Source organism: Clavelina lepadiformis, chromosome 5 (assembly GCF_947623445.1).
Source record: "Clavelina lepadiformis chromosome 5, kaClaLepa1.1, whole genome shotgun sequence".
Classification (NCBI taxonomy): domain Eukaryota; kingdom Metazoa; phylum Chordata; class Ascidiacea; order Aplousobranchia; family Clavelinidae; genus Clavelina; species Clavelina lepadiformis.
Window position 1 is genome coordinate 12,927,981 of NC_135244.1, and position 27,697 is coordinate 12,955,677.

The 27,697-nt window shown below is 34.8% G+C and overlaps 2 protein-coding genes across 5 annotated transcripts; one reads left to right on the forward strand and one right to left on the reverse strand.

Moving 5' to 3' along the window:
* The first annotated feature begins 315 nt into the window (after window positions 1-315).
* Window positions 316-21,491, forward strand: LOC143461265 (leucine-rich repeat-containing protein 71-like). Of its 2 annotated transcripts, XM_076959116.1 has the most exons (12): window positions 316-510; window positions 3,199-3,348; window positions 5,702-5,781; window positions 6,829-6,965; window positions 12,976-13,122; window positions 14,554-14,710; window positions 14,804-14,977; window positions 19,003-19,171; window positions 20,391-20,414; window positions 20,781-21,002; window positions 21,130-21,236; window positions 21,304-21,491. In XM_076959116.1, the coding sequence occupies exons 1-12, from the start codon at window positions 435-437 to the stop codon at window positions 21,427-21,429; spliced, it is 1,569 nt and encodes a 522-aa protein (XP_076815231.1). In that variant the 5' UTR covers window positions 316-434; the 3' UTR covers window positions 21,430-21,491. The 2 variants fall into 2 exon arrangements, with proteins under 2 accessions (XP_076815231.1, XP_076815232.1); XM_076959117.1 differs by lacking the exon at window positions 20,391-20,414.
* LOC143461266 (2-oxoglutarate and iron-dependent oxygenase JMJD4-like) lies at window positions 21,238-27,683 on the reverse strand. Of its 3 annotated transcripts, none has more exons than XM_076959119.1 (7): window positions 27,334-27,683; window positions 26,931-27,065; window positions 26,398-26,532; window positions 26,234-26,327; window positions 26,021-26,173; window positions 21,965-22,045; window positions 21,238-21,872 (listed from the first exon to the last, which is right to left on the reverse strand). In XM_076959119.1, the coding sequence occupies exons 1-7, from the start codon at window positions 27,681-27,683 to the stop codon at window positions 21,447-21,449; spliced, it is 1,374 nt and encodes a 457-aa protein (XP_076815234.1). In that variant the 3' UTR covers window positions 21,238-21,446. The 3 variants fall into 3 exon arrangements, with proteins under 3 accessions (XP_076815234.1, XP_076815233.1, XP_076815235.1); XM_076959118.1 differs by having other exon boundaries at window positions 21,965-22,117; XM_076959120.1 differs by having other exon boundaries at window positions 21,733-21,872; window positions 21,947-22,117.
* Between the last annotated feature and the right edge of the window lie 14 nt (window positions 27,684-27,697).

Below are 27,697 nucleotides of genomic sequence, written 5' to 3' on the forward strand. Positions count from 1 at the left end.
TATGTCATTATTTAACATGATCATGTTGGTCATATTCAGAAAGTCCCATGGCTGTCACATTACATTTTTGAAGAGCTGGTTATTGCATTGATATTATCAATATTATGTGAAACAATAAAATCTCCATGAAACAAGATTTATTTTATAATGAAATAAAAATTTCATGTTATTCAAATTGTTCTAAAATATTTGTTGATTTTTGTTTCATTGATAACGCTAAAACTGGTTTTTCGATTTTATACAATATAGTTTTATAAAAAAATTCATACCACACAATGTCTTATGTCTAAGTATAATCAGGGTGGTATTAACCATGTGTATTGCAATTTCACAGTAAACTTAAGTTTTGGGAATTACTGGACCAATTGTATGTGGGTAATTAATTGGGGCTAACTTAAATTAGTACCCATATACTGGTACTTCTGATAAAAGTTATGGGGAAAAAAGCAGAAAAGCCTGGAAAAGGTGCTACTCCTCATTCAGCCACCTCACGAGGGGGCGACGAATCTTGTAAGTAAAGCTAGTAGATGATGTTGTGATAATGTTTGTGTTAAGAGGTAATTTCCTTATGTATAGCTGTTTGCAAAATAAACAGCCATTGTATCTATTGTTATAGGTCGATTTGAGAAGCATGGAAAATTATTCATTCATGTATAACTATAAATAATGTGTTTGTAATAATGCCGTTCTGATGCTAATAACTATTTTACATTCTCTTATTGGTCCTTAATGGACGTTTTACCCTCGAGGCCTTGTCAAATTTGCTTGTCGAATTTGTGGAAATTATTGTCAATAATTACTAATATATTTGCGACTACCTGCGTCCGACAATTTTTTTGTCCTCCACACTGAAGACGAAAAATAAAATGAATAAATGAATGAAATGAAACTTTTTTCCTAGTTCTCAATACATATATAAGGCAATTTTTAAAATTTTTGTACATATTGTGAAAGTTAGCGTACATGTAAAATAAAACAACAGCTAGTTATATTCGCCTTTGCCTGAATACAAATTTAAGTTTAAAAAAAAGACAAAAACATTTGTCCGTTACAAAAGTAGTAGGACTACATATAATTTCATAAAAAGTTTATTGCTGATATTATTTTGTTTCTTTCTTCTAAGTATCCTCTACAGTAAGCAGGACATTAATTGGCCGAAAAACTTTTGCTGCAAATTTATTAATTCTAAAATTGTGTCTAAACAAAGATTATCCAGTGAGTCACATGACTATGGGGCAATTAATGTTCTGAAAATGTATGTTTTTTTTTTAAATTTGCTTTCAAAATGGCACCCAAAGGAAATAAAAATAATCCCAAATACCAAAGTTACTCACTCCTTGAATCAGTTAAGCTATATGAAATTAGATTTTTCGATGCAAACCCTAATGAAAAATGAGCAAATAAGTGAAAATTATTGATGCAATAATGCAAAAATTTGAGATAAAATACTTAGAAAATGACTTTTTCAGGCTAGTTATAGATAAACTAACTAGGAAATATGACATGTCATGCCAAAAAATCTGATACTCTTCGGTTAAATTTGAACCTGATTATGGCCCTGAATGTTAAATTCAGGATAACATTGTAAGCCAACTGAAAATTTTGTCGTTTTAATAGCTATAGCCGAACCATGTATGGAATTGCTTAGAATGTTTAATAACAGTTGCTAAGTCATAAATTTTTCTAATTTTAACTTGTTCTTTTTTATTTATTTATGGTGTGGTACTGTGGTCACTATTTTTTAAAATGTATTAAACATAACTATTTCAGTATCATTAATACTAGAGCACAATAGTTAAAAAATTGCAGTGTATACGTGTATAATAGAAAGGAAATTAGCAGATTAAATCATTCCCTACAAAACAATTTTTCTTATACAATTTTTCTTATGCAAACAAAATCAATGTAGACATTTTTACTGCTAATGTAACTACTGCAGTTAATTTTTTGTTGCTAGCTGTATTATCATTTTGCAGTATTTCACTGTATGCCAGACAAAATTTTATCATTCTGATTAATTTTTATATTAGTAAATTATTGTTTATTTTCAGTTGTTAAATTAAAATAGTGCATTTTTTGAACACATATTCCTAAAACTGTTGCTGTTAATTAGTTACTGGATATGTTGTCCCAATGAACATATTCAAGATGACCTGTCTCTCGCGTATATGATACAATCAAATTTGAAACTTAGTTTAAAGTATAGTTTGATTCAACAATAAAATCTATAAGGAAAAGACTTAATTTTCTCAAATAATGGGTTATCATTAGTTAGAAATTTGATATCATTTGCATGGTCCCGAATTCGTGATATTTTTGGCATTTTTAAATGCATGTAAATTTCAGTCATATCAGTCAAGCTAATATTATCTAATTATTTGCTTATGTTATATTATTTGCCTTTGCTATATTATTTGCCTTTGCTATATTGAAAACTCTATCTCTTGTCCCATCCAGTCACACTGGAATTGACCTAAACACTCATTATAACACGAAACATAAGATTGCTTTTATTTCAGTATAAAATATTTATTGGTTTCCAGGGTAACAGTGGTAATTGTGCCTGATATGCATTGACAATGTATACTGGTAAATATAACGTTACTTTCCTGATAGTTGTAGCTGAGGACCAATAATGCCACAGCACATGCAAGACCTTTTAAGAATAAATCTGACCAATTAATGTTGGATTAATTTACCCCGATTAATTTCCTAAACAGTGGTCTAATTAAGAATTTATTTTCATTTCTTTGTTAGTGGATACATCAAAATTATTTGACAACTATGTGTTCCTTGGTCTAGTTGGTTTCATGTGCACTCAACATACTGTAGTTATATGAAGAAAACATATATTCTGCTCATAGGGAAAAAGCAAACCTACATTTTATTTGTGACACACAAGAATCGTCATATAACTATTATGCTGATGTGCTGTTTCCACTGTAGAAACAATATTAATGTAAGCTGATGTATACTTTGCAACTATTCTGGCAATCTTCTTAAAAGATTTAAAAATTTCGTGATGGTTTAACTGTTACAGTTGTAGGCTATGCACTGTAGCTTTCAAAGTTTTTCAAAGTTATAAATAAATATGCTATTGGTATGATAGCCAATAATTTTGTTTCTTGGGTTGATGTTAAAACCATAGTAAAACTTAACTAAGCTAAATATCACGGTTCAAGTTTTGTTTTGATTTAGCTACACCAGAGCCATACACATGCAGTGGAAACTTTTCGGATGACTTCATTGAGCTTTGGTTGCGGTCTGGGCTAGAAAAAGATTGTACTCCAGTTATTCGTCCAAGAACAAAATGGCCAGAGGCACACACTGCAGATGAAGCAAAACTCGGTAGTTTCTATTAGTTCCGTATTTTTGTAAAGTATTGAAACTATGCTATTTTGTAAATTGGATCTGTGAGCTTACTGTGAAGCTACAGTATCATAAGAGCACGTAAGTCTTGTTCAATGTTATAATTAGTTTAAATAAAATGAAATAACACAGAATACCAATATTGAAATACCTCTAGTAGAACTCTACGTTTTCCAACTAGAATTACAGTGTAAATATAGAGTAATTTATGCTTATCCATACTCATAATAACCTATGAATATTGAAAAAATAATGTTGGATGTTTTTTCATATACTTGAAGTAATTGCAGTTTTTATATAGTAATTCCACCCATGCAATCTAAATTTTTAGCACCCAACATAAAATTGGATGACCTATCCAATAATCCTTTAAGGAAGCTAATTCTTGTTGCCTTTACATCTTTTCACATCTGTTTCCTGAGCTTTATTTGTATCGTGGTATGATTTAAAAAAAACTGAATCAGCCAGTGATGACTATTTTGCTGCTAATGCTAACAACTACAAGAGCTGGGCTAAATTTTCAGCCCTATTTGAAAGCAAAACTGGGCACAAGCACGCTGTTTTGTCTTTTGCACGAACACACAAAAAAGTAAGTTTTTGAACTGCTTAAAGACTACCATTTCATGAAGTGAAGCAAACAAATACCTGATATCAGACTCATTTTACCTACAGTTTGCGGTCCGCAAATGTAATGGCAAAAAATAAACAATGCAATATGCCACATTAAGTCACAATCATGTGATGGTGTTTCGTTATATATGCTTAAATGTTTTAAGCTGATAACCAAGGTCATTGAGACAGATGACTGATGAGATGACAGTGGCTCACACAGATTAGCCAAGTTGCCATCACAGTGTTGTAACTTGGTTCACGTTGCTGTTTTTTGTTTCTTAGCTGATATATGCTTTGAAAGTGAAGAATATTAAGTTATAGAAGCATTGGCATATACAATTCTAGAAATTCCTTCATGCGCACTACTTGCAGGTTGCATCTGTGACCAAAACAAACCTCTTCAACCTTAGATTCTATGGAATTTCCTAATATTTACAACAAAACTGATAGTCAATTGTTAGGATACAGTTAGATACCGTATTTACTTGATTGTAAGCCGCACTTGATTGTAAGCCGCCCTTGATTGTAAGCCGCATGTGATAGTGTTAAAAATTTAATGTAAGCCGCCCTTGATTGTAAGCCGCATGTGATAATGTTAAAAATTTAATGTAAGCCGCTCTTGAATGTAAGCCGCATATACCAACTGTTTACACGCAAAGCTGAAACTGTTTAAAGGTTTATTTTAACTTTCACGCTCATTATTGTCATTGTCATTGTCATCATCATCAATGATGTCACCGAGATTACCGACAATTTAAAATGCACGTCACAACTTCACAATTGTCGGTATCAGACAACGCAGTACAGCAAAACATCTATTCTATGGCAAAGTCGACAAGGAAAAAGGCAAAAAGAAAAAATGTAAGCCGCCTTTGATTGTAAGCCGCCCTTGAATTTAAGCCGCAAACATGATGAAAAAAAAACTTTGTAAGCCGCGGCTTACAATCAAGTAAATACGGTACACGTTTTACCGTAAAAATTAACAAATTATAAATGCAATTAGTTTTCGAAAATGTGCCAGAGTGAAATTGTTTTTAACTGGTAAAAGTGGGATAGTGAGCGTCAAACTGAGCGCAATAGTTTTTCAGCGAAGAGCAAAAACACGACCGATCCTCTTTATTAATTGATGATCGTTGAGAGTGTGAGAAACACACTTTTTAAAAAAGTGGTTGCCCAGCTCTGATTGAAAGGCAGCTTGTCTTTGTGGCAGGAAAAATGTAGGTTGGAATTCTTGCATCATAATTGCGTTATGAGCAATTGTATCAACTGTTAACTATTTAGCCTTCTTGATTATTAAAGATGGCATAACTGTAAAAGATGTCGGCTAATGGTAAACTTTGGAATTTTATTTTGTTGTTAAGCTTACAGGTGTTTAAAAGTTCTTTAAGTTCTAATAGGTGTTTAAAAAAATCACATATTTGTGTAGCACCCCATATAAAAATTCAGTTAGAAGAAGACAAAGGAAAATCAACTACACTAGCCTTACTAATCATTAAAGTTTGAAATGCAATTGTTTGAGTTGTCATATGAATTATTTTTTGGCGTTATTTGTAGTTATGCAAATTATTTTAACATCAAAGTTGCCATCATATTCAATGAAGTTTTTTTGGATCTATTTAAATTGTTACATAACTCCACAATTTCTATATTAGCACCAATGATGCTTTCTTCAGTATATTGCAAAAAAATATGAGATTGATTTATAAATTTTGTATTTTAGATGAAGAAGCGATGAAGATGGATGATCCAACAACATATATTTTGGTTCCTAATTCAACCACATTTAGGCCAAGTATACAAGTAAGTTAATATTTTTGTAATTGGTATTTTTATATATATACTGTATATTTATTTTAAAACTCAGTGTTTTATGAAGTTTTTATTCGCATATTTCAAGTATAACCAGCTTGGTAGGCTACACCTGACCAAAAACGGAACTTATGTGTGCAAACGCATACATAAGTTTGAATTCATTTTTACATTTTACATTTGGATTTAAAAGCAAACAAGACAAAAATTTGTATAATTTTGGAATTTATGTCTCTTGCTTGTGTAAGCTCTACAATCAACACCTTGTAGATTTATGATAGGGTTACATAACACCAGTTAATGAAACTCTCAGCATATTTTTACTTTTTGTGGAATTACTTGTACTCATTTTCTAATTCTATTAATACTATCCACCTAATGCTAGTAAAGTCTTACTAGTGTAACACACTTCTGCCATCGTCGTTGAGTAATTTATAATAACAGAAACTGACCTAGTCCACTTTGTAGTGTGAATATTTTTTCACTACTTAAACAGGTTAGGATTTTTGCCCTTTCATTTGCTTTTATGTCATCAATAAAATTTTCCAAACAACTATAGCATCTGTCACCATCTCCTCCATCCATCAGACAAATAGTGTCATAATGTTGTAGCAATGAAAATAAAATTTTGTGCATTAAATTACAAGAAGTAGATTGCGATAAAAAAATCAGACACATTCCTGCATTTTGTCTGAATTGTTTTTGTTGAAAACATTTGAATTTTTCTAATGCTTTTTAGACTTTCATATAATTATGTACATAGTAGTTTTATTGCTATTTTGTGGAATTATGATCAGATTAATTCTACACTTTTGAGCTGGCAAAGTAAATAGAATGAGATAAAGCATTGAAATTCATTCAGCTCCTTTAAATACGGTTTTTAGCATCTTATGTGCCCAATAAGATAATGTTTTTGTTTAAAAATATTATTTTTGTCATACTTTGTAGAGAATGTTTCCTGTTTTATTTGAGAAGACATAAAAAAGAGTTTTAAAACTACCATAAAAATCCATTTTTCCGAAAACATTTGTCTTGTAGGTTGAATTTGAAGTAGAGGATACCAAGCAAATGCAAATCAACCATGCAAAAGAAATGTTTATACGAAGCTGGAAACTCCAAGAAAGCGTAGTTGGAGTCCTGAAATCTTGCATTTTAGATCATCTACAAACTCTCAAGTAATTTAAAAAACAAATTTTTTCAGTATCTTATGAAATATATGACCGTGACTATTTGGTTTGAGTGAATTTCCTTGTTTACTACTTTAAACTAATATGTATAGTAGTTGGTTACTGTTAAAGTGAGGGGCAAATCCAAAAAAGTCAAAGAATAACTGTTAGTCAGTACTTGTGAAAAGACTTCTATTAATATGCTGTGGTTAAGCAATTATTGCCATAAGTAGGTGGAAAAAAACACAAATGTATTGTGTGTATGAAAGATGTGGTGGCTCCTGTTTTGTTACAGTATACAAATAATGTACATGACTCGGGTATTTGATGAAGTATGAATAGGATTCTTTTTGTGGCTGACAAATAGGGATGCGCATATTTGAATATAGAACCTTGGAGAACCAAATCCAAAACGACCTGGATCTTATTTTTGGAACCGATGTTGTCTGATTACAATCATTGCCCACACAGGTTTTGATTTACCTCATATAGTACTATCTTTTCAAATACGATTTTTGTACACATTTTCACTGAACGCTATGGTTACTACTCTGCACAAATGTTTAAATTATTATATAATTAAAAGCGTGATGTTGATTACTGCGTTGAAAGAAAAAAGGCGGAAAGTGTATGTGCGATGGTACATTTGTATGAATAATTTCGTGATGAAAGGAATGAAAGCAATGGTTATTGTTAAAAAAGGCTATCAAGGAAGGTTTGAAGACCTTTGAATGATTTGTTTTTAAAAAAACGCTAGTATAGAATGTCGGGTTGAATCACACCTTGCTTTTATGAATTTTTTTATAATGTTAGGTTAATTCACATTTGCACAGTGATGTGTGATTCATTGCAACGCTACACTAAGAAAAAATTTAAAGTCTGTGTAGATCGACTTTTAGTTACAAAGCTTTTCCAATTAATATCATAAACTGGTTTAAAGTTTCTCCTTAGCAATCAAAACCACTTGCCAGTACTACAAAGAAGTCTTTGTATAAGATTGAGTGACAAAGGAAGGCAGTTACGATATTAGAAGCCGACCTTTCTAGAAGTCGCACGAGATAAAACAAAAATGTATACGATGTTGACCAGACGTTGAAAATAAACATTAAGTTCACGAATACTTTTTGTATAAATAATCTATTAATTATTGTTGTTAAAGATTACAAGCGTCATAATTACGTAGTTTGGAAAGATTCTGTGTAATATGAGGTCAAATGTTGATGTTGTTTATTGCTAGCAAAGCCAAGTAACTATAACTGCAGTCAAGCTATATGTGGTAGCAATAACGATAATCCGCATAGGAAAATATAAAGTAAAAATGAACATTCGAACGGTAACTTTGTATGATGGTTTCGTTTTGGTGCTTCTTTCGTTTGCTTAACTTAATTAAGCAGGCGAGGGTGAAAACTGCTTATGTTAAACAAATGTAACATCTTTCATTAAAATATCTCTGTATGAATTCATCCTTTAATGTGTTATTTAGATAAATGACCAGTGTAAATGTAAATTTGTAGCGTAAATTTCTTTAAAACTGCCCTAATTAACTATTCTTGGTCAAGAGAATGGACAACTAACTGCAAAAATTTCATGAAGGAACCTCTCATAGTCTCTCATACCAGATATTTGTGAAAAACAAATGTAATTGTTATTGGTTCAGAACTGTGACATTCCTGCCCTGAAAATAATCATTAACTACTAATTGTCTATAGAACCTATAGAAATATGAAACCTATAGAAATGTATTTTATCCAAAAAGCATTAGCTAGCCTACCGCTGGTACCAGGCTTAATTCAAACCTCAGTTATAAAACATGCTGTGTAAACATTGTGACATCATAATTTCCACCATCTTTGTCATAAAATAGGCCAAATTTGTGGCAATAACTGCTTAACCAAAACACCTTATTAAAAGTCCTTTCTCTAGTAAATTTACTGGCAACTATTCTTTGCTTTAACACCAATTTGTTTTTGGATTTGCCCCTCATTTTAAACTTGCTCAACTGTGCATTGTAACTATATGTATTTAATGTATCTGATATCGTTTTGTTTAGTGATAAAATGCATTTAACTACATGTATCTGATTGAACTGCAAGGGTGTTAGCTTGTAGAGTATTATGTACACCTGAATTTTAGAACAGCACTTTATGTTAAAACACTGTCTTTTGTTCTGTTCTTTTTTTGAATGAAATGAACGAAAATGAAATCCTAGCTTTGTACTAGTACAGCAAAATTGCAACCAGACTATCAAACATCAAAGGAAATGATCTTTGCATCATTGACTTTTGCTTCCTAATTTATTTTTACTTTGTAGGCATAATTAAACATCTGATTTTTTGTACTTAGTTTGCTTGTTTGTGTTTCAAACTATAAGTTCCTGAGCACTTATAATCAGAGGTGGGGACAACCGCGCTCAAAATTGAGCCTTTATACCTTCTTTTTGGAGCGACGCTCCTTATAACATGCGAGTGGAACCACGAGTAGCCAAACGCCCTTTTTTTTAAGGTTTTTTTGCTTGCCGCTCCATAAGACTATAATTTTATGTAGTGAATAAAAAATGGCTGGTTTGAGAGTAATCTCAAGCAAAATTTTTTACTTGGCAAAGTTACCGGCAAAAAATAAACTACATAATACGCCACGCTAAGCACAACATGTCACAACCATGTGATGATGGTTCGATATAAACGTTATGCTTGATATAAACGTCTTGTTCTAGAAATTTTTTTTTGCATAATAGTGCGCTTGATGTTGTCAAATCTTGGTTTTTCCCATCTGTCTTGTATTCCAATTTCCCTTCAAACACTCTTTTCATTGCACTGAAGAGAATTAATTAGAATGCTGTCCAACTACCCAGCTTTCTTCAAGTGAATAACCGATGGGTGTGCTAATACTATGATTTTTGTCTGTCTTTTAGTGTATTTGCATGTTTTAAGCTCAAGGTTTTTCCACATTTTCACACCATGATATAAATTTGTGCTATTTCCCTGTAAAATTTTCATCGGGACATTTCTGCTCCCAACAAAGCAACCAGTGTTGTAATGGCTCATTTCTCATAACTTGACTTGAACGTCTAAAGCATTGTTTCCCAAACTTTTTTCAGATAACGCCCCCCTGGACAACTTACTGACTATCAAACGCCCATTTAACAAAAAAGTAACAACAAATTTACTATCCATTCGAGAAGCAAGGAAAAAGCACATGCACGCTTGCAAAACCAGCACTAAAATTAGCCTGAAATTTTTACAATTACTCGACGTATGATGAGTCAATTTTGACAACTAAAACATTTCTGACACGGCAGGACATTCCTCTTTCGAACTGTGTAATCGCTTTTCTTTAACTGCATCGTTAAGCAAATAATTCGAACGTTTACAAGTCTAGCTCCTGCCATCAAAGTTAGATAGCAGGCATTATTACATCATCCACCATTCAAGTCAAACAAAGCTTTTGTTACATCATAAACATGTTGTTACATAACACTCGTAAATCTCCTCGTCTCACTATGTCCAGGCGGTTTCTTCTGTTGTCCAGAAGCATTGTGACGGCACTGAAGTACGCTCTAATAAGCATGAGCTGGGAAATGCAATGAAAAAATTTTTTACCCGGTCCCACACGTGAGGATATTTCACTTTAATTCCACGTTTCAGCCAAAATGATTGATACGAGATACGGAATTTTGGTTTGAGTTCAAAATCATTTTGCAAGAATCCCCTGCTCGGAAATATCAATGAATGGGTCGATTATCCAGTCAGGAATCTCCAATTGTATTACATCCTGAAACCGAACTTCCATGTCTTCATGCAATTCCTGAATGTACTTGCTGTATGTCTCAACGTCAACATTAGAAATACCTTTGTCGCTGATAGCAAATTGTTGCAAGCTGGAAAACTGGAAGAATTTCGTGTAGCTAAATTTCGCCCATTCAACACAAGCTTATTTTTTAATCAACACAGTGCTGATTTTAGCTTGATTAGATTTACCTCGTTGGCCTGAAGGAATAGGTTCAATTCGTTAAATTTGGAAAATATATCTGACAAATATGCGATATCATTTTATAGCAATAATTTCTTTGGCAAGGCCAGGGTGACAGCTTTCCAAGAATTCCACAACAGTATCTAGCAGTGTGTAAAATCGTGCAAGGCAGCTTCCCTTGGAGAGCCATCTTACTCCCGTGTGTAGAAGTAAGCGCTCGAGGGCCTCGTCGTTCTCTTTACACAATTGCTTAAACAAGCGTGTGTTAAGTCTATGAGCTTTAATCTTATTTACTGCCGTGATGACAATCTTCAATGAGATGTTAAGACGACCACTGATATTCTTGGCCACCAAATGCTGCCGATGAATCACACAATGAATTGTAAGCACGTTTGGATTCGCTGCTTTTAGGAATGCCATGAAGCCACGGTAATGGCCCATCATAGATGGGGCGCCGTCAGTTGCACACACTATGATATTGGTAACTGGAATTTGTTTTTTTTCGAGATATGTTTTAACTTTTTGAAAAACTGTCTCACCCCGAGTATCTGAATCCACTGTTAAAGCGATTGCCAACTCTTCATGTAAAACTCCATCATTCACAAAACGAACATACCCAAGTAATAGAGACTCATTTCCTGGCAAAGTTGACTCATCCAGTTGTAAACTGAATTCAGTATTCCTGATGATGCTGCATAAGCTATCTTCTATATAGGTGGCCATCTCATCCACTCATCTCTGAACAGTATTGTTACTCAGAGGAATAGATTTAATAACTGTAGAAGAGGCCTTGTGATGCAAAACGGTGTCTAAAACTTCCTTCACTGATGGCAAGATCAATTCTTCGATCGTGTGCGGCTTGCCTTTTCTTGCAAGCATCAAATACAAATTGTAAGATGCATATTATCCATCATTACTTGTATGGGAAAGGTTTGAAAACATCGTGCCAATAGTTTTCCGTTTTTTGAAATTGTCCCGGACCATTTTAAAAAATGTTGCACTCTTGGCTACTTTATCTGGCTGAATTTTCGTTAAATGCTCTGAAAGTCTGGACGGCTTCATCGCTTCATTAGAAAACACTTTAAAGCACAGCAAACACATTGGCTGTGATTCGGAATTTGGGGCTGAAATTAATCCATACTGGAGATAAGTTGAGCTGTATTGCCTGCATTTTCGTTTGACTGAACTCATTATTTAGCACTGTAATGACTGAATAAAATAACTATACCTAGGTACGGGCTCACTAACTAAAATCTAAGAATATTGCTATTCACAATCACACTAGCTTCCTCGTGGCTTAAATACCCTTTGGCATATGCAACATGAGAAAAAACGCAAGATTATTATGACGCAATACTGTTGGAATTCGTCCATTAACGTAACAATAAGAATAGTGAGACCAATAAATGTACTTTATTTTAGGATTATCCGAAAATTCTCAGACTATGAAACCGAACACACGAAAGGAAAATAAGTAAATCGAAGCATAAAACTATTATACAAACAGCGCAAATGTTTACTTTGGGACTGTTCTTGTTACTGCCCACTTTATTATTAGCGCCCCCCAATCGCCCATTAAGTAGTCAGCGCCCACTTTGGGAACCACTGGTCTAAAGTGACGTTTAAGTCGAGTCAGAGTTACGACAGTCCTCACGGCAAAAAAAAATAGACCTTAAGGTGACAAAGTCAAATATTTTTGTAAAAAGTTACACTAAAGTGTTAACCTTTTATAAGTTTATTAAATGAGAAACATATGTCCGTATGTATAAAACATACTTTTACCTACGGTTGTGGTATTCGTTTTACTTGAGCAAGCACAGGCTTCTGGTTTTAAGCAAAAAGTATTTTAGACATGGTAGTCCTGGTTTTGTTACTAAATAAATAGTCGTGAAGTTTAACTACTTTAAAAATTTTAAAAGCATAAGTTTAATTTAAGATTGATAATGTATGTTGGTAAATTGAGGCAAATTATGCTTATATACTTATAATAATTATGCTTATATAACTGGAAATGGCCTACCTATTATGATCACTGCGGCTTTTTTCTCAGCCTTTGGAATGTTGGACTGAGAGAAACCACCCTTAAATCTTTAGCCAGCTTTTTCCCAAGTGTTCCATGCTTAAAAACACTAGTATTGGATGGAAACCCAATTCCAAGTTCAGAACCATACTATTTTGTTTTAGCCGAAGATAGCCAGTAAGTCTTTTTAGATATTTGTAAGTTTTTGTAATAAGACAGTGTTATTTAGATTATGGTGTTTAAATATTGCTAAATTCTCTTTAGATAGTTTGTTATGAATGCAAACTTGAATTATTCAATGTGAATGCTGCGAATTATTTAATGTGACTTTCTGAAAACATCAAAACTTAATGCGAAATTACAAAATCCATCCATTTTATACCTTTTCATGAAGTTGCAAACAATAATGAACTTTAATATCATAATGTTTTTAAATCTTGTAATGTTACAACTTACAGACTAAAATTTGTTTTTAAAAGTATTTTTTCAGAATAATAATAAAAAGAATGGATAGTTGCTCAATGACCAAGAACAAATATCTTGTAAATTGCTTCTGTTCACAATGCATGTTTCAAAATCTTAAAAGAATTCTTATTAAAAACAAGTGTATATATAGTTTTTGCTTAACGGTAATGTTATATTACGCCTGAGAACTTTCTCACACTATTGTTATTATGACTTTTTTCAATAAAACTTCAATCAGGATTTCGATTGATTTGAGCATAACGACACAAACATGTCAGCTAAGAGTGGTTTTATTGATGTTTACAAGAAACATGTAATACAACCCAGTAATCTGCAAAACGGTCCTGGTTTCATTGAACAGCATGTGGACATCATATAGTTATAGGAATTCGCTGCGATCCAGAATTTTCGTTGTTTTCTTGTTGTTTTCTTCTCGAACCAGGCACATATGGAACATACTCCACTTAACCCAATCAGCCTGTAGTTCTATGTATCAATTAAAACTACATATAAATATGCAAGTGTTAGTCAAGCCAAACAAGCTGACTAAGCACTCAGCTGACAGGCATGGCAATACAGCTTTGTTTGGTCACAGTTTGTTTGAATGTAATTAAATGATGAGATGGTATGCTTTTTGGTGCAGCATATTTGGTAAATGTAGGTGAGATCTGCTTTTAAAAAATCTTCTAGTTTTTTGGTTAACCTTGTGGTTAGAATAAAAGCAGATGGTTATTGGTAAGGTGGTAGAAATTCCTGTGTTAAAATCTTTCTTTTATACAACCACCAAACCTCCCTTAAGTAATAATAAGTAAACAATCAATCGAAAAAGTACAATAGTTTATACTTTGTGCAGCAGTCACACATTTGCATGCTCTTTTTTCCCACTTTCTTGCTAGATACGGTTTAAGAGAACGGCATTCTAACACATTATTATCCACTTCTAACCTTTAACAATGGAATGTCAATATTTGCATTATATTTTCTTTCGTGCAAGGGTTACACCACATGTTTGGCTATAGCAAAAGGGGTACCTGAAATAGAAAAAATTGAAAACTACAGCGATATGCTTTTTTTGTCATTTTGTGTTAGTTTCAAAGACATTGAGAAAACTGAGAAATGAAAATCATATACCTTTTATTGAAGATTGCAACACCTCTGTCTGAGAAACAATCAAATAACAGACATAGGCGCAACACTGATTGGAAAATCTTTACAGAACAAGAAAACAACTATTCCACTAACTACTCTTAATCTTAGCTGTAATTTGATTGGTGATGCCGGTGCATCAGAACTAGCAAAGGTAAGGGTATTTATAAAACTTGAATCAACATAAATTTACAGTAGAGCAAGCCTGGTAAACCAGCTGCTGCTTAATTGTATCATACTTTTATAGGGTTTGAGAATGAACAGGGTTTTACTGTCATTATCATTGAGTACAAATAAAATATCTGATGAAGGGTGTAAAGCATTTTCATCAGTTCTTCAACGAATTTGTCTTGAACATGATGAAATTGTGCAAAGACGAAAACTCATATCACAGCAAGGTTTCATGGGAAGAGGAAGTTCTGTAAGTACTTAGCTCTTTGTTGATTGGATGTATTTGTGTCATAACATGACTGTAAATACTACTTTGTTGATTACTATACAGTGTTTGCTTTGCATTCTTTCTCTCTTTTCAAAACCCACTTCACTCCTTCAGGAGGGTTGTGGGAGCAGCAACTTTAAGAGCTCCCGGAACAGTTTGTGATCTTTCACAATGTTTGTCAGTTAAGTTAAGGGGCTGCCTAGTCTTGATCAGGCAATGTCCGTGATGTAATTGTACCACCTTGTTCTTGATCAACCCTATGGTCTTTTACCAGTTGGTGTGGCAAGCACAACCTGGTGTTTTAGTTTTTATCGAGACATTGTGGTGACATGATCAAACTATCGTAGTTAGGATCTCTCAATGCAAAAAGTAGGGGTCTCAGCATTTAGAGATTTATGTATTTCTGCATTCTGCTATGCATTTGGTCTAACATCGTTACAATATAAACTCTTATTAACAATCCCATTTCTGTAACATGCATCTGTGCATGTACTCTTTAGGTCATTATCTTAGATTCATGACCATTGGTAAGAATTGCAAGGAAAGGAAGTTAAAAATTAAGAACTCTTAGACGGCTCTCATTTCATGACAACCACACGTTGAAGCTCATGCATGACAGCATTTGATCACAAAATCTGCTGTTTAATTCAGTGTTCTGCCTTCCTTTACTCATGAATTGCACTCCCGGGTAATTGAACTTCTCTAGCTGTTGCAGTGTTTCTCTGCACTCTTGCTGTGATCAAGATTTCTTCAGACTCAAAGTACCTCTGTTTTCTTTATCCTTTTTTCACCCCTGATTCATTGCAAACTGTTACAAAACGATCGAGTGCATGTTGAAGATCGGGTCCGGAAGGAGCTAGGTCATCTGCACATTGCAAATGACCGATCTTCCTACTTCCAACCCATGACACACTTTTTGCCAAGGCTATGCTTGTCTATCCAGCTTATGTAAACTTTAAAAAAGAGAAGTGACAGCAACTACACCTGACAGAGACCAACATGTACAGTGAAAGGTTTTAACTTAACATTGTTCAAACAGGTACAAACTTTAGGGCAATTGTACATTGATTCAATGGCGGCAAGTAAGCTACCATTAATATCTTACCTTTGCAATACTCTCCAGAGCTTGTCTCAAGTAACTCGATTATTTGCTTTTTTGAGATCAATGAAGCCGGTTTAGATCTGTTGTATATTCCCAACGCTCTTTAAAATTCAATCCACTGTGCTACGACCGGGACAAAAACAACACTGTGTGTCTCAACTATTTCACAGGGTCACTTTTCAAGGCATTTGGCACACACCTTACCGAGTAGACTGATTAGAGTAATGCCTGGACAATTAGAACAGTCCTTCTTATGTGTTGGAATGGTAACAACCATTTGCCACCCTCTTTAACCTGGGTGTTTTACCTTACTCCATGCCACTTGACACACCCTTGTCCGCTAGAGGACTCCTCTTTGGTTCTAAGACTTCAACATTTCAGGTCGGATTCCATCACATCCAACCGCCTTGTAGGTTATCTTGTTTGCTTGAATAGCTTCTTTAACCCCTTCGTTCAACCATGTGATTTTTTTACACTATTTCTTGTTACACTGAGCCGTTTCATGTATTCACATGGTATCAGCTGCTGTAGAATAAGAACTAGGCAACATATTTTCAATTTTTTATGGCGTTACAAAAGAATTCATATGGAACTCACCGGAGGGAAATCTTTACAATCGAATACCCAGAACGTTTGTAATTTAAAAAAGAATGAAAGTGGGTCAAAAATTCCCATTGTTAAGCAAGCGATCGAAAATATCTTTCCACCCCCCAAAAACTGGCTGTAATTGGAAAGGGTTTATTTCTGTACATCTAAAAGTTTTCCATTGTTGTGATTTAAAGGCGAGGTGCATTAACACAGAGAGGTTTATGCTGCTCACCAAAACGACGCTTTGTTAGTTTTCCATCCCAATGCATGTTTCGTCAGTAGTTTCTGCAGAAACCTTTAGGCGATTTTCAATGTGAGCTTTATAACTTGTGGATTGAGACAAAGGCAAGTCATTTTGACTACCATCACAAGCTTATATAAAGGATGATAAAACCTTTGATGTAGCATTGTCACTTGTTTCAAGTCGTAATTTCAGGATTATTTATTAAGTTCCATGGTACAGATAAAGATATGAAATTTGTTTTCCTGACAATCTAGCATATGCTCAGACTTTCACTGCTCCGATTACTTTTGTGATGTTTGTGCTTCTTAAGTAGTATTGGACCCATGTTTGCTCAAGACTTTTGATAGCATTTGGTTTGTGTATGGCATTAATTCCAGCTTTTTTCCAAATGCTAAATACATGTTCGAAGGTTGAAGAAATGTAGCTGGCCGTAAGAGCATAACCACTTTCAAAATCCTTTATGTAATACATGTATTGAAATATTTCCTTCAGTGTAGGAAGTTTATTGTTATAAAGCTTGTCACATGCTTTACCAATAAGAAAGTATTCAGTACCAGATCGAAGTTTAAGTTTGATATGTGGCATTTACCACAGTACAATGTTTCATTCATTTTCATGGCACAAATCCTTCCAATATTTATGAAAGCTACGTAATAAGATTTGAATTGAAATTATTTCTTTATGCTCTACATGGCTTCTTAATCTCTGCTCTGCTATGACTTTAAGTTTTCAATACAATTTACAAATTTTGGACAGACCTTTTAGACCAGAAAAGTTTCTTCTCTAAATCATCATGTTAATTACAGTTTGTATGAAGCATCTATCATATTTCAAAAGACTAAAATTGGCTATTTTAAAGTAGCTGTCTCTTTTAACATCTACTCTTGCAAAAATCAATGATATCAAACATTTATGAACAGCTGTTGCTGAAATAACAAGCGTTACCTACCCTCTTTGTTTAAATCGCTTTATGATAGGGGAAACCCCTTTTGACAAAACTTCGTATACAAAGTTTAAGGACGATAAGCAACCTGAAAGAATTATTATTTTTAATTATTTTTATAGGACTTGTTTTGTTTGGTCTAGACTCGTTTGAGCATGGGAAAAACCCCCAACTGTATTTAAATTTTCAAACCTTTACAAATCCTGAACAACAACAACAGGGTGGTTTGTGTGGGAGAATGTCACTCATTATTCGAATGTGGCCTTCTGCCTCAAAGTTGAATGTTCCTTGTTTACCTGTGCGATGAACAATGTGCTATGTTTGCCATTCTTGTATGTATTCATGTTTTATGTTTTGGACACTTTTAGTCTGACTTTCGACCTGACCTGGTATGGGTATTCCCAGGCCTTTGAAAACTAAGTTTTCTCTAGCATAGCTCAAAAGTTCATCGAGGCACTCAAGCACCTCTCCCACAAGGCAATAGTTGATAGAGGATGTTTTCCTATTTTATAATATATTCCAGTGGTTAAAAAATATTTTAATGCAGTTCTATTTCTAAGCTTTAAAACCTTTGCATCACTTATTAATTATTATTACATCGCTTAAAATGGGATTTCGTTTATAGTAACCCCGTGTCTTTGGTTACGATGAAATTTTCACGTTTTACATGCTTTCAAGCATGCTCATACTAGCACCTTATATTGTGACAATTCTCATTTACGTACAGAACAGTGATCAGTTTATGTTTTGAGACCATTATCTGTGCTTACGTAAATCACAAGTATGATATAACGTGTTATAAGTGCGTATTTGTATGCCACTGAATAGAAATTTACCATGGAATATTGATTTAAGTAACAGTGTTTTGAAAAATTTTGATATAGGCCAGTTTTATTACAAATTCATTTTTGAAAAATACTGGTTTCTTACATTTTTGATGATATGACAATGATACAGTATATTACTCGTTATATCAAATTTAAAACAATTTTGCTGACTTTTTTCGCAATGTTAGCTAAACTCAGCTACATTGTTGACACATTTGTAAAAAACTGTTACTGTCAAGACGCTTTACCACATGTGTTCTTATACTGTAAATTACAACTTACGTTTTCCTTTCTTGCTACTAGGCCGCTGGTTCCAGACGAGCGGATTCAAAAGACCGCCCAAACAGCAACAGAAGTATATCACATATGGCTTCTAAAGGTAACAGAGGATCATCAAAAAAGAGATCTGATAACAAAAAAGCTGATGCTGCAGACAAGGCACCAAAAAAAGAAGATCGTGGTAAAAAAGGAGGTAATTGCGTATATATTAGTTTATAGTCCAATATATTAATTGCCTAAAGTTGCCAGTTTCGAACAACATAATTTAGTAATTATTTTTATTTCTGTAGTCAGTAATACGTTGAAGAGAGTTTATGCTTTGTCAGAATGTATTGAGTGGAACTGTTATCAGAATAGTTAAAAAGAATTAGGGAATGGTGGGACCGATGAGACAAAGCAATTTCATTTCATTTTTGGCCAAATTGGTAAACGCATTATGAAAACTTGTGAAACTCAATAAAAAGTTTAAATTTAGTCTGTCTTTTTTTCTCTCGCATCTAAGTGACATATCAAAACACTTCAAATTCTCATGCTTAATAAGGACATTTAAGACATACAAAGTGTAAATAGAGATCAACTTTTAGCAAGCATATTAAAAAGCAAATTCACAAATGTGGGAGGTCCACCACAAAGTTTAGCATCCAACTTAGTCTTGTAGTCTGCACTGAAAGTTTTCGCTTTGTCAATACTCATACCATTTTTTTCTGATACGGAAGCGATGTGTTCAACTTTGGGAGGATAGTTCAATTTTTAATAATTAACACTGATTTGGTTTTAAGTTTCCCAGTATCATGTAGTGAACAACCCATAGTAAGGACTACAGAGAGAGTGCCGTCTCAATTACCCTATGTGCCACCCTTTTGAACAAACAACTAATAATACCTTTTGCTGAAGTTTGAGTTAAGGTGGTACCAAAAAGCAAATATATTGGTTGTGCTTACTTTAGCCTATCTCAGGAAATATTACTTAAAATTCACCTAACAATTTTGATTTTTGGTGGGCTAAAATGTTTAAAACTGTTCAGCAAAATTGTATGGTACTATGTCATGTTGTTCACATTTTAGACTGAAAGCTGTAGATTCTTTTTACAGCATTTGCAATTATGTTTTTGTCACTTCAGTCCTACTATTTCACATAAGCATGATTTTAGTTGAATTGTAGATTGCAAGAGATAGATAGTTATAGACGTCGAGTCAGTCGTTAACTACTAAGTTTGTAATGGCTTCTAACACTACATACTTTTCTTGTAGTCAATTTGTTCTTTACAAAGTTATCTGCCATAAATGAAACGTCTACAGGTTTTTGAGCTTTTTGCTTAATCTTAGCATTTTGTAGTTGACTAGCCATTAACTGATCAACTTTTATATTTTGAATGACTATACTTCACGGTGAATACTAATCTTGCTGAGTAGAGATCGTGAGAATGGCTTCCAGAAGTAAGTAATTATTTAAGTTTTGTGCTGTTTATAACATTTTACAATTTTTTATTCCCTTCTAAGTTTTGAACTAACACTAATGTTTGTACTGTTCATTTACATCGATTGGTATGTCAAACCAGAAATATTAGTTAAGTACACAAAGATTGTGTCAAGTTACTTAGTCAGCGGCAGAGTAAAAAAGAAAGTTGTTTGAAAGTAAGCCTTGGAGGTTTAATCGGTAAATATTTTACTTGGCATGGATTTCACACAGTCTCGGCATTTTTGCTTAAAATCATAAAATTTCATTACATACTGCTATTGCTGTTTTATGGGATCGTGTTAACTAAGAAACCTGTTGTATCTGTAAAACTTCTTAAAATACAGTTTCAGTAACAAATGAAACACCCAGCAAGACACAAAAAGGGAAGAAATCCGGTGGAGCCAAAGATGGTGGAAGGCGAGTAACCACATTAAGTACTTCTCTTGATGCTGATGTTGGTGATATTCCAGAGATTGTTCATCCATTGTTAGACTCACATGCAGAACATGTAGATGGGAAAGTGTTTATTTCTGGTTGTATGACACTTGTGCACCTAAATTTATCACGTTAGTATTTTGCAAGTTTACCGAATCATATTTTTACTCTATCAAACACTCTTGTTTTAAATGTGCCAAGACGTATTACATAAGTGTGCTTTCCGTAATTATTACACTAACCCATTTTCACATGTAGGAAATAAGATTGGAAATCCTGGGTTGGAATGTTTGTGGAAAGCAATTCAGTATCAAATACGAAAAAATACTACAACTGCTCCTGGATTACTAAAATTAAACATTCATGTAAGTAAAAAGATGATTTATTCAACTTTTGTTTAAAACAATTTATTTGGCTTTTGTTTATTTTTAGAAAAACCTGTTTTCAAGTGCACATCCCACATACATAAAGATACAAGAAACCATGCTAACCAGAGATCCAGGGTATAAACCAGATATAAATTCACCAGATGAAGATGTACAATCCGTTATGAGCTAGTTTTTTAGTTAATGTTTTCACTTATCAATGTTTATTAAATCATTAAACCAAGAAACAAATGAGTACAAATCATTGCATATTTCCAGTACGATTTCAGCAACAGAAAACTTACGTAGTTCTAAGCAACCTAATTCACTTTTCGATAGTATGTCTAGCAGCACAGGCAAAATAAGACAGCAATCAACTAAGGCACCAATTATTGGGAAGTGGTCCAGTTTAAAAACGGGATTTTGTTTTGATTTATTGTGGCACAACACATTGTTTAATCTTTGAATCGAATTCTTCGAAAGCTTAAATACAAATTGAAAATCACTTTGCACTGGTCCTATTTTGGTAATTTTTGGTAACCATGCTTCAAGAATGTTTTTCCTTGTAGCTAGTATGTTGTTGAGAAGCGAGAAAAAGTCTTCATAGTTAATCCCACTGTTAACTTTCATTATTAGCTGTATAGAAATGAAGGCTATTATATTACTGAAACGGAGTCTAAATGCAAAAAATCATTCCTCTTTATACTTACACAAGTAATCATTTATACCTGGCATTGGCTACTCCATTCATTTTTTGTCATGGTGGACCGACAATCTGAAATTTCCTTCTCAACTTCAGTTAATTCCATCTGCAGAAATTTCCACACGGCGTTTATGTTACAAGCATTTAACCAGTTGTGGTTGATGGATATTGTATCCTCCTAAACAGCAAAAACCATTACAGTGTGTTTGAAATAGTGTATGAAGGTTAATAAATTTAAGCTATGTTTTGAAACGTACTACAGTACCATGCATACATGTATGATGGCAAAAAAATGACCATAAGCTTATTCCGATTAGAGCTTTGAACTTCCGTGATAAGCTACTTCAAGCATGTGTTGCTTTTCCTGGAACCTGGGCTGATGCTGTCAAGAGGAGAGTCCTCTATGTACACGATTTGCCAGCTGCAGATGCAGTCTACCATACTGCTTGTAATGTCAACTTTCGCACTGGCCGCAGCATTCCAAAAGTTTTGATGGTACAGTAACACAAAATACTGACATTGTAGAAGATATGAGTGAGGGCACATTTCTTCAATATTCAGCAGATAATGTTGACCACAATCTGCATAGCATTGATGGTTATGGAACATTTCATGGAATGGGCATTATTTCCATGATGACACCGGCAGCAAAGCACTCATTAGTTATACCAAGAGTCAAAGTGACAGCAGATGACATTATTAACGTTGGCAGAATTTCTATTAAGTACTTCCACCAAGACAAAGAGAATTTACATCAAATGCAGTATGGAAACTTGAATGATCCTGGTGTAGAAGAACCATACGCAATGGCAAATCTATTATGGGAATCGTCTTTGGTTCTTAAGGTACCACGTCCTTAATGGTCGGGCTTCATGCAACTTATCCACCAAGGAGGCCATGGACCCCAGTGATCTCTCATGCATCTATTCTACCCTGAACTTCATTTCGTCTCATGCAACCAGATACAAAGTGTGTCCTGTCATCACACTTGATCAACCATTGTGGCTAAAGTCATTTAGCATGGTTGAAAGTCAGCCAGAACTTCAACCATCTGTGATAAGACTCGGAGGATTTCACACCATGATGAGCTACCTAGGCAGCATTGGACATTTGATGAACGGAACTGGACTTCAACAACTCTTGGAAATAGTTTATGCACCTAATTCAGTGGTCCACATGCTGTCCGGAAAAGCAGTGACTCGCGCAGTCAGAGGACATCTTTTGGTGGATGCAGCCCTTAATGCACTGTTAACCTCGTCAGCATTAGATATCAACTTGTCTTATATTCCTGAATCCGATGGGTGCTTTTCAGATGACCACGAACAGGACAACCACTTGATTCTTCAGTTGAGACATCTAATGAAACGACTACTATTAGGCGCAGTATCTCCATCAGATTTAGATCAGAATGAAGTGCTTAGAACAGAAAGTACAGCAAACTAAAGACACCCTAAAAGAATTTAGAACAGCACGACTTTGGCTACAATACATTTCGATGGTCACAATCCTGTGCAAATTTATTAAAGCAGAGCGACTAGGTTTATGGCCATTGCATCTGCAGTCCATGTATGAAATGCTTCCGTACTTGGAGGCATCAGCCATCAGGTCACAATCCCTATGTGAAAAGTATCCACTTGTACCTAGCCAAGATGTCCAAACTTCAGAGTGAGATGCCTCTTGTCCACAAGCACTTCATGGAAGGACATCACGTTGTTCGTCGCACAGACAGATGCTGGGCTGGTCTCTGGACTGACCTGACAATCGAAAAATGTCTAATGAGGAGCCTGAAGTCAAGGGGTGGACTTACAAAGGGGCGTGGATTGACAGAGACACAACGACTCATCTGGGTTCTATCTGCACCAGCATGCACCCAAGTAAATGAAACCATGCAAGAGTTCACAGGGGTGAAATTTCTCACCAGTGAGCAACACAAAGAGAGTACCCCAGCAAGGATGAGCAGAGATATGAAAGATCTTCAAGATCTAATTCAGTATTTGATAGTGAGAAATCCATTTCGAAAGGATGGCCCACCAAGCCTGAGAAGCATAGTGACGGGCATTGCAGCTCATGACAGTGTCAACTGTGACTCAGCATGGGATGTAGGTATGAAAATCCTTGCACTAATGCCTGGAGTAAAGGTGACTGAGCATTCCTTCAGAAAGAAACACCAAGCCATCACCATGGGTGCAAAAGAATCGGTCAAAGTCAAGGACAGGGAAGTGAGTGTTGATCCCATCCTCCTATTTCAACGTTTAGTCTGTGCTGGCACAACAACGAATCAGCTACCAGAGGTATTCCAGTATGAACTTTGTCAATTTCCATCAGCCTTGTTTGAATCAAAGTCCATCATTAGACCAGCCAACAAGGCCTCCTTGGCTGACTTCTTGTGGTCTTCATCAATTGAGTCTGCTCCAAAACCATCTAAGCCCTTAGTCCAGCATGTACTAGATGGAGGTGCCCTGCTCCATAAACTTCCTTGGACAAAAGGAGCTGCATGGGATGAAATTATGCAGATGTACACTGATTATGTGATGTCCAAATATGGAACCTGTATTGGTGTGTTTGATGGTTACACAGATTCGCCTTCCACAAAAGATGGTGCTCACTTCCGAAGAACTATTGGTAGGATTGGGGCTGAAGTAATCTTCGATCCAACAATGAAGCTCCAAACCAAAAAGGAAGACTTTCTTGCTAACCATAAAAATAAACAGCGACTAATCCATATGATAGGGGACAGACTCGAAAGAGCAGGATGTGTTGTCCACCATGCCAGAGGAGATGCAGATGTCCTGATAGTAGAAACCGCGATGTCATCTGCACAGCAACAAGACACTGTAGTTTTAGCAAGTGATACTGACATTCTGATTTTGCTCATACATTACAAGAAGAGTAATACCACACACAACATCTGGTTGCAAACAGCATCTAAAAAGGGCACTAAAAAACCATCAAAGTGCTGGAACATTTCAGTCACCAGAAAACTTCTTGGAGACACTGTGTCAAATAATCTTCTCTTTGCCCTTGCACTGTTGGGATGTGATACCACTTCAAGGGTATTTGGAATAGGCAAACAGAAAGCTGTTACAAAACTAAGAACTGATGAAAACTTCAGAACAGCTGCTGCAACTTTCATGTTATTCTCTGCAAATGCAAATGATGTTGTAAAAGCAGGGAAGTTGGCTCTAATTGCCATGTACAATGGAAGGCAAGATGACAATCTTGACGATCTAAGATATCAAATTTTCTGTGGAAAGACAGCAAGAAGTACGACTGCAGTAGACCCATGTTCTCTTCCTCACATGTCATCAGCAGCGAGGTTTCACAGTCTCAGGGTATATCATCAAGTACAGGTGTGGCTGGGTCATGAGACAGATGTGCCACCGGAACAGTGGGGTTGACGTTTTAGTGAAGGCAGTCTGGTGCCTGTGATGACAGACAAACCTCCAGCTCCATCTCAGTTCCTGGACATGATTGTCTGCAACTGCAAGACCGGCTGTTCTACACTTCGATGCACATGCCGGAAATCTGGTTTAGAATGTACAGTTGCATGTGATGAATGTCATGGGTTATGTTCAAATTCGTCATTAGGCCTAATGGAAGACATTGACTCTGATGATGATGCCTTGGTTTGAACTATTAATTGTTTGATAAAATTAGGTCTTTTACAGAACTAAATTGTGCGAATTAGGTTAAACGATAAGGAAAAACGAAGATTTTTGAGACTCATGGCGGCCATTTTATTAAGACAAATTTTTATCTCATTTTTCAACTTTCCAGTGTATGTTTATAAATTCCTTGTACCAGAAATATAGAACGAGCTCTTTTACAGAACTAAATTACATGAATTAGGTGAAAAGATACGTTAAAATGAAGATTTTTGGGACACATGGCGGCCATTTTGTTTTTACCCCCAAAAAGGGGTGTTCCACTAAATTTTTCGTGGCAGATTTTTAGTAAGTTATTCTGTATGATGTAAGCTTTCAGAAAATGTATGGGTCAAAACATTTGCAATTAGTGGTGGGTCAAGCCCTATTTTGAGCCGGATTGACTGGACTATAACGTTCTATCAACAAGAACCCACCAAATTGATAACTTCATGATACCATCCACTGGGAACAAACACGATTTCACCAGCTTCTTGTATTATTGATATTGGACATTTTTTTTCGCTACTGCAGTGTTCCAATACTCTTATGTCGTATGGTAATTTCCCTGCTTCATTCCTCAGTTGATCCTGATAAAAATCTCCATTTTATACAAAACTGAGACTATGCCATTTGGTTAAAACTGTTACCTCGTATCCGGGTGGATAAAGTAACCACTTCTTTTTCCCACACACATTGGCAGACCAGCTGTAAGATCTGAAAACATCAGCATGGAAAGGAGTCCTATGTCATATGAATGTCCTTTACTAAGTGTATTATGCGAACATGCACCTCATATTGTACAGTAACAAACCACGATTGTTTGGGTCCAATGTAAACAAATCTGAAGTCATCATCAAAGGGAGGCTGGCCATGGCTATATAATTCAAGTAACCAATCATCACTAAAATATGTTGGCACAGAATATACTTTCAAATCTGGATGATCCCTGTGTAAAACCCACAACAACTAAAATTACCCGTTTGCCTTCTTTATGCAGTACAGCATATATTTAGTAAATCAATATGTGCATCTAATATCATGCACTTTGCTTTAAAACATACTGTATTACCAATTTAATATAATGTGTTGTTTGAGATGCGCAAGGTTGTTGGTTAGTAGATAAGGTAGATAACCGTGGAAGTTTAATTTATGAAGTACCTGGGTTTGGTGTGGATTAGCAGTAGGTATAATAGGTATTGTATATTGAAATTGCATAAAAAAGCTAAGATTCCACTTTGAAAAACGTTACTATGTATTACATAGGTCACATGTATACCATTACATAAAATTTATTATGTTTTCTAATCCATAAAAACAATCTGAATATAGTTCACTAATAATAACCGTGTCAAATGCCAGTCTTTTAAGTACAAACATCTCTGTTCTTTAGGATAACCACTGTTTATATAGTTCTCCAAATAGGCAAGATAATCCTTCAACAACCAATCCTCTTTAGGCTGGGAATTAAATTCTCTTTTTCTGTTCTCAACAAGATAAATAAATGATTGGTATTTATCGTACATATATACTTGTTATTTTCTATTTATGAATTCTGCGGTAGATAACATTACCACTGCAAGAATCGAATCACAACAGATAAGAAACTCAAAACATAACGTTAGAGCCAGAGTAGATGCAAAAAATCGAGTAGTAACTATACTTATACTCAATGCAAGTTAAAACTTTTGCTTTAAATTGCTTGTTCTTTCCAACATTTTCGCTTCTAAAGCAAGAAACTAATGCATACCTGCAGTCGGCAACAGAAACAACACTTGACCCTAATCCTAGAAACTCTTGAAAGTTTGGCAGAGATCTCCCGTTATGTAATACACTCCATTGTTTACAGCTAGTCCAGTCTTTGGTAATCCACTTTGATATAATGCAAGGTATGTTTTTCAGCAGATACTTTTGAAAAAAATCATCCAAAGATATAGCAGAGGAAATGCGATCAATTGACTGTATTGGAAGTTGCATCCGCTCTGATGCATGACTTGAAGTCTCTGTTTCGTGCCCAGATCTTTGTTCTTCACTGAATGTTTGAACGAGTAAATTTTCTACCACAGCTTGCAAAGATGATATACAACTAATGTTATCCATGTCATTCTTTATTC

Bases quoted from the DNA above. Each gene is read 5' to 3' on its own strand.
- LOC143461265 (XM_076959116.1), top strand. From the start codon at position 435: ATGGGGAAAAAAGCAGAAAAGCCTGGAAAAGGTGCTACTCCTCATTCA. The intron at 13,123-14,553 runs GTAAGTCTTTTT...CTTTTATTGAAG, and splicing joins GTTTTAGCCGAAGATAGCCA to ATTGCAACACCTCTGTCTGA. The intron at 20,415-20,780 runs GTAAGTAATTAT...CTTAAAATACAG, and splicing joins CGTGAGAATGGCTTCCAGAA to TTTCAGTAACAAATGAAACA.
- LOC143461266 (XM_076959118.1), bottom strand. From the start codon at position 27,683: ATGGATAACATTAGTTGTATATCATCTTTGCAAGCTGTGGTAGAAAAT. The intron at 26,174-26,233 runs GTAACAGTTTTA...GATTTTTATCAG, and splicing joins TTTATCCACCCGGATACGAG to GATCAACTGAGGAATGAAGC. The intron at 21,873-21,964 runs GTATAAATGATT...ATTTCTATACAG, and splicing joins AATGGAGTAGCCAATGCCAG to CTAATAATGAAAGTTAACAG.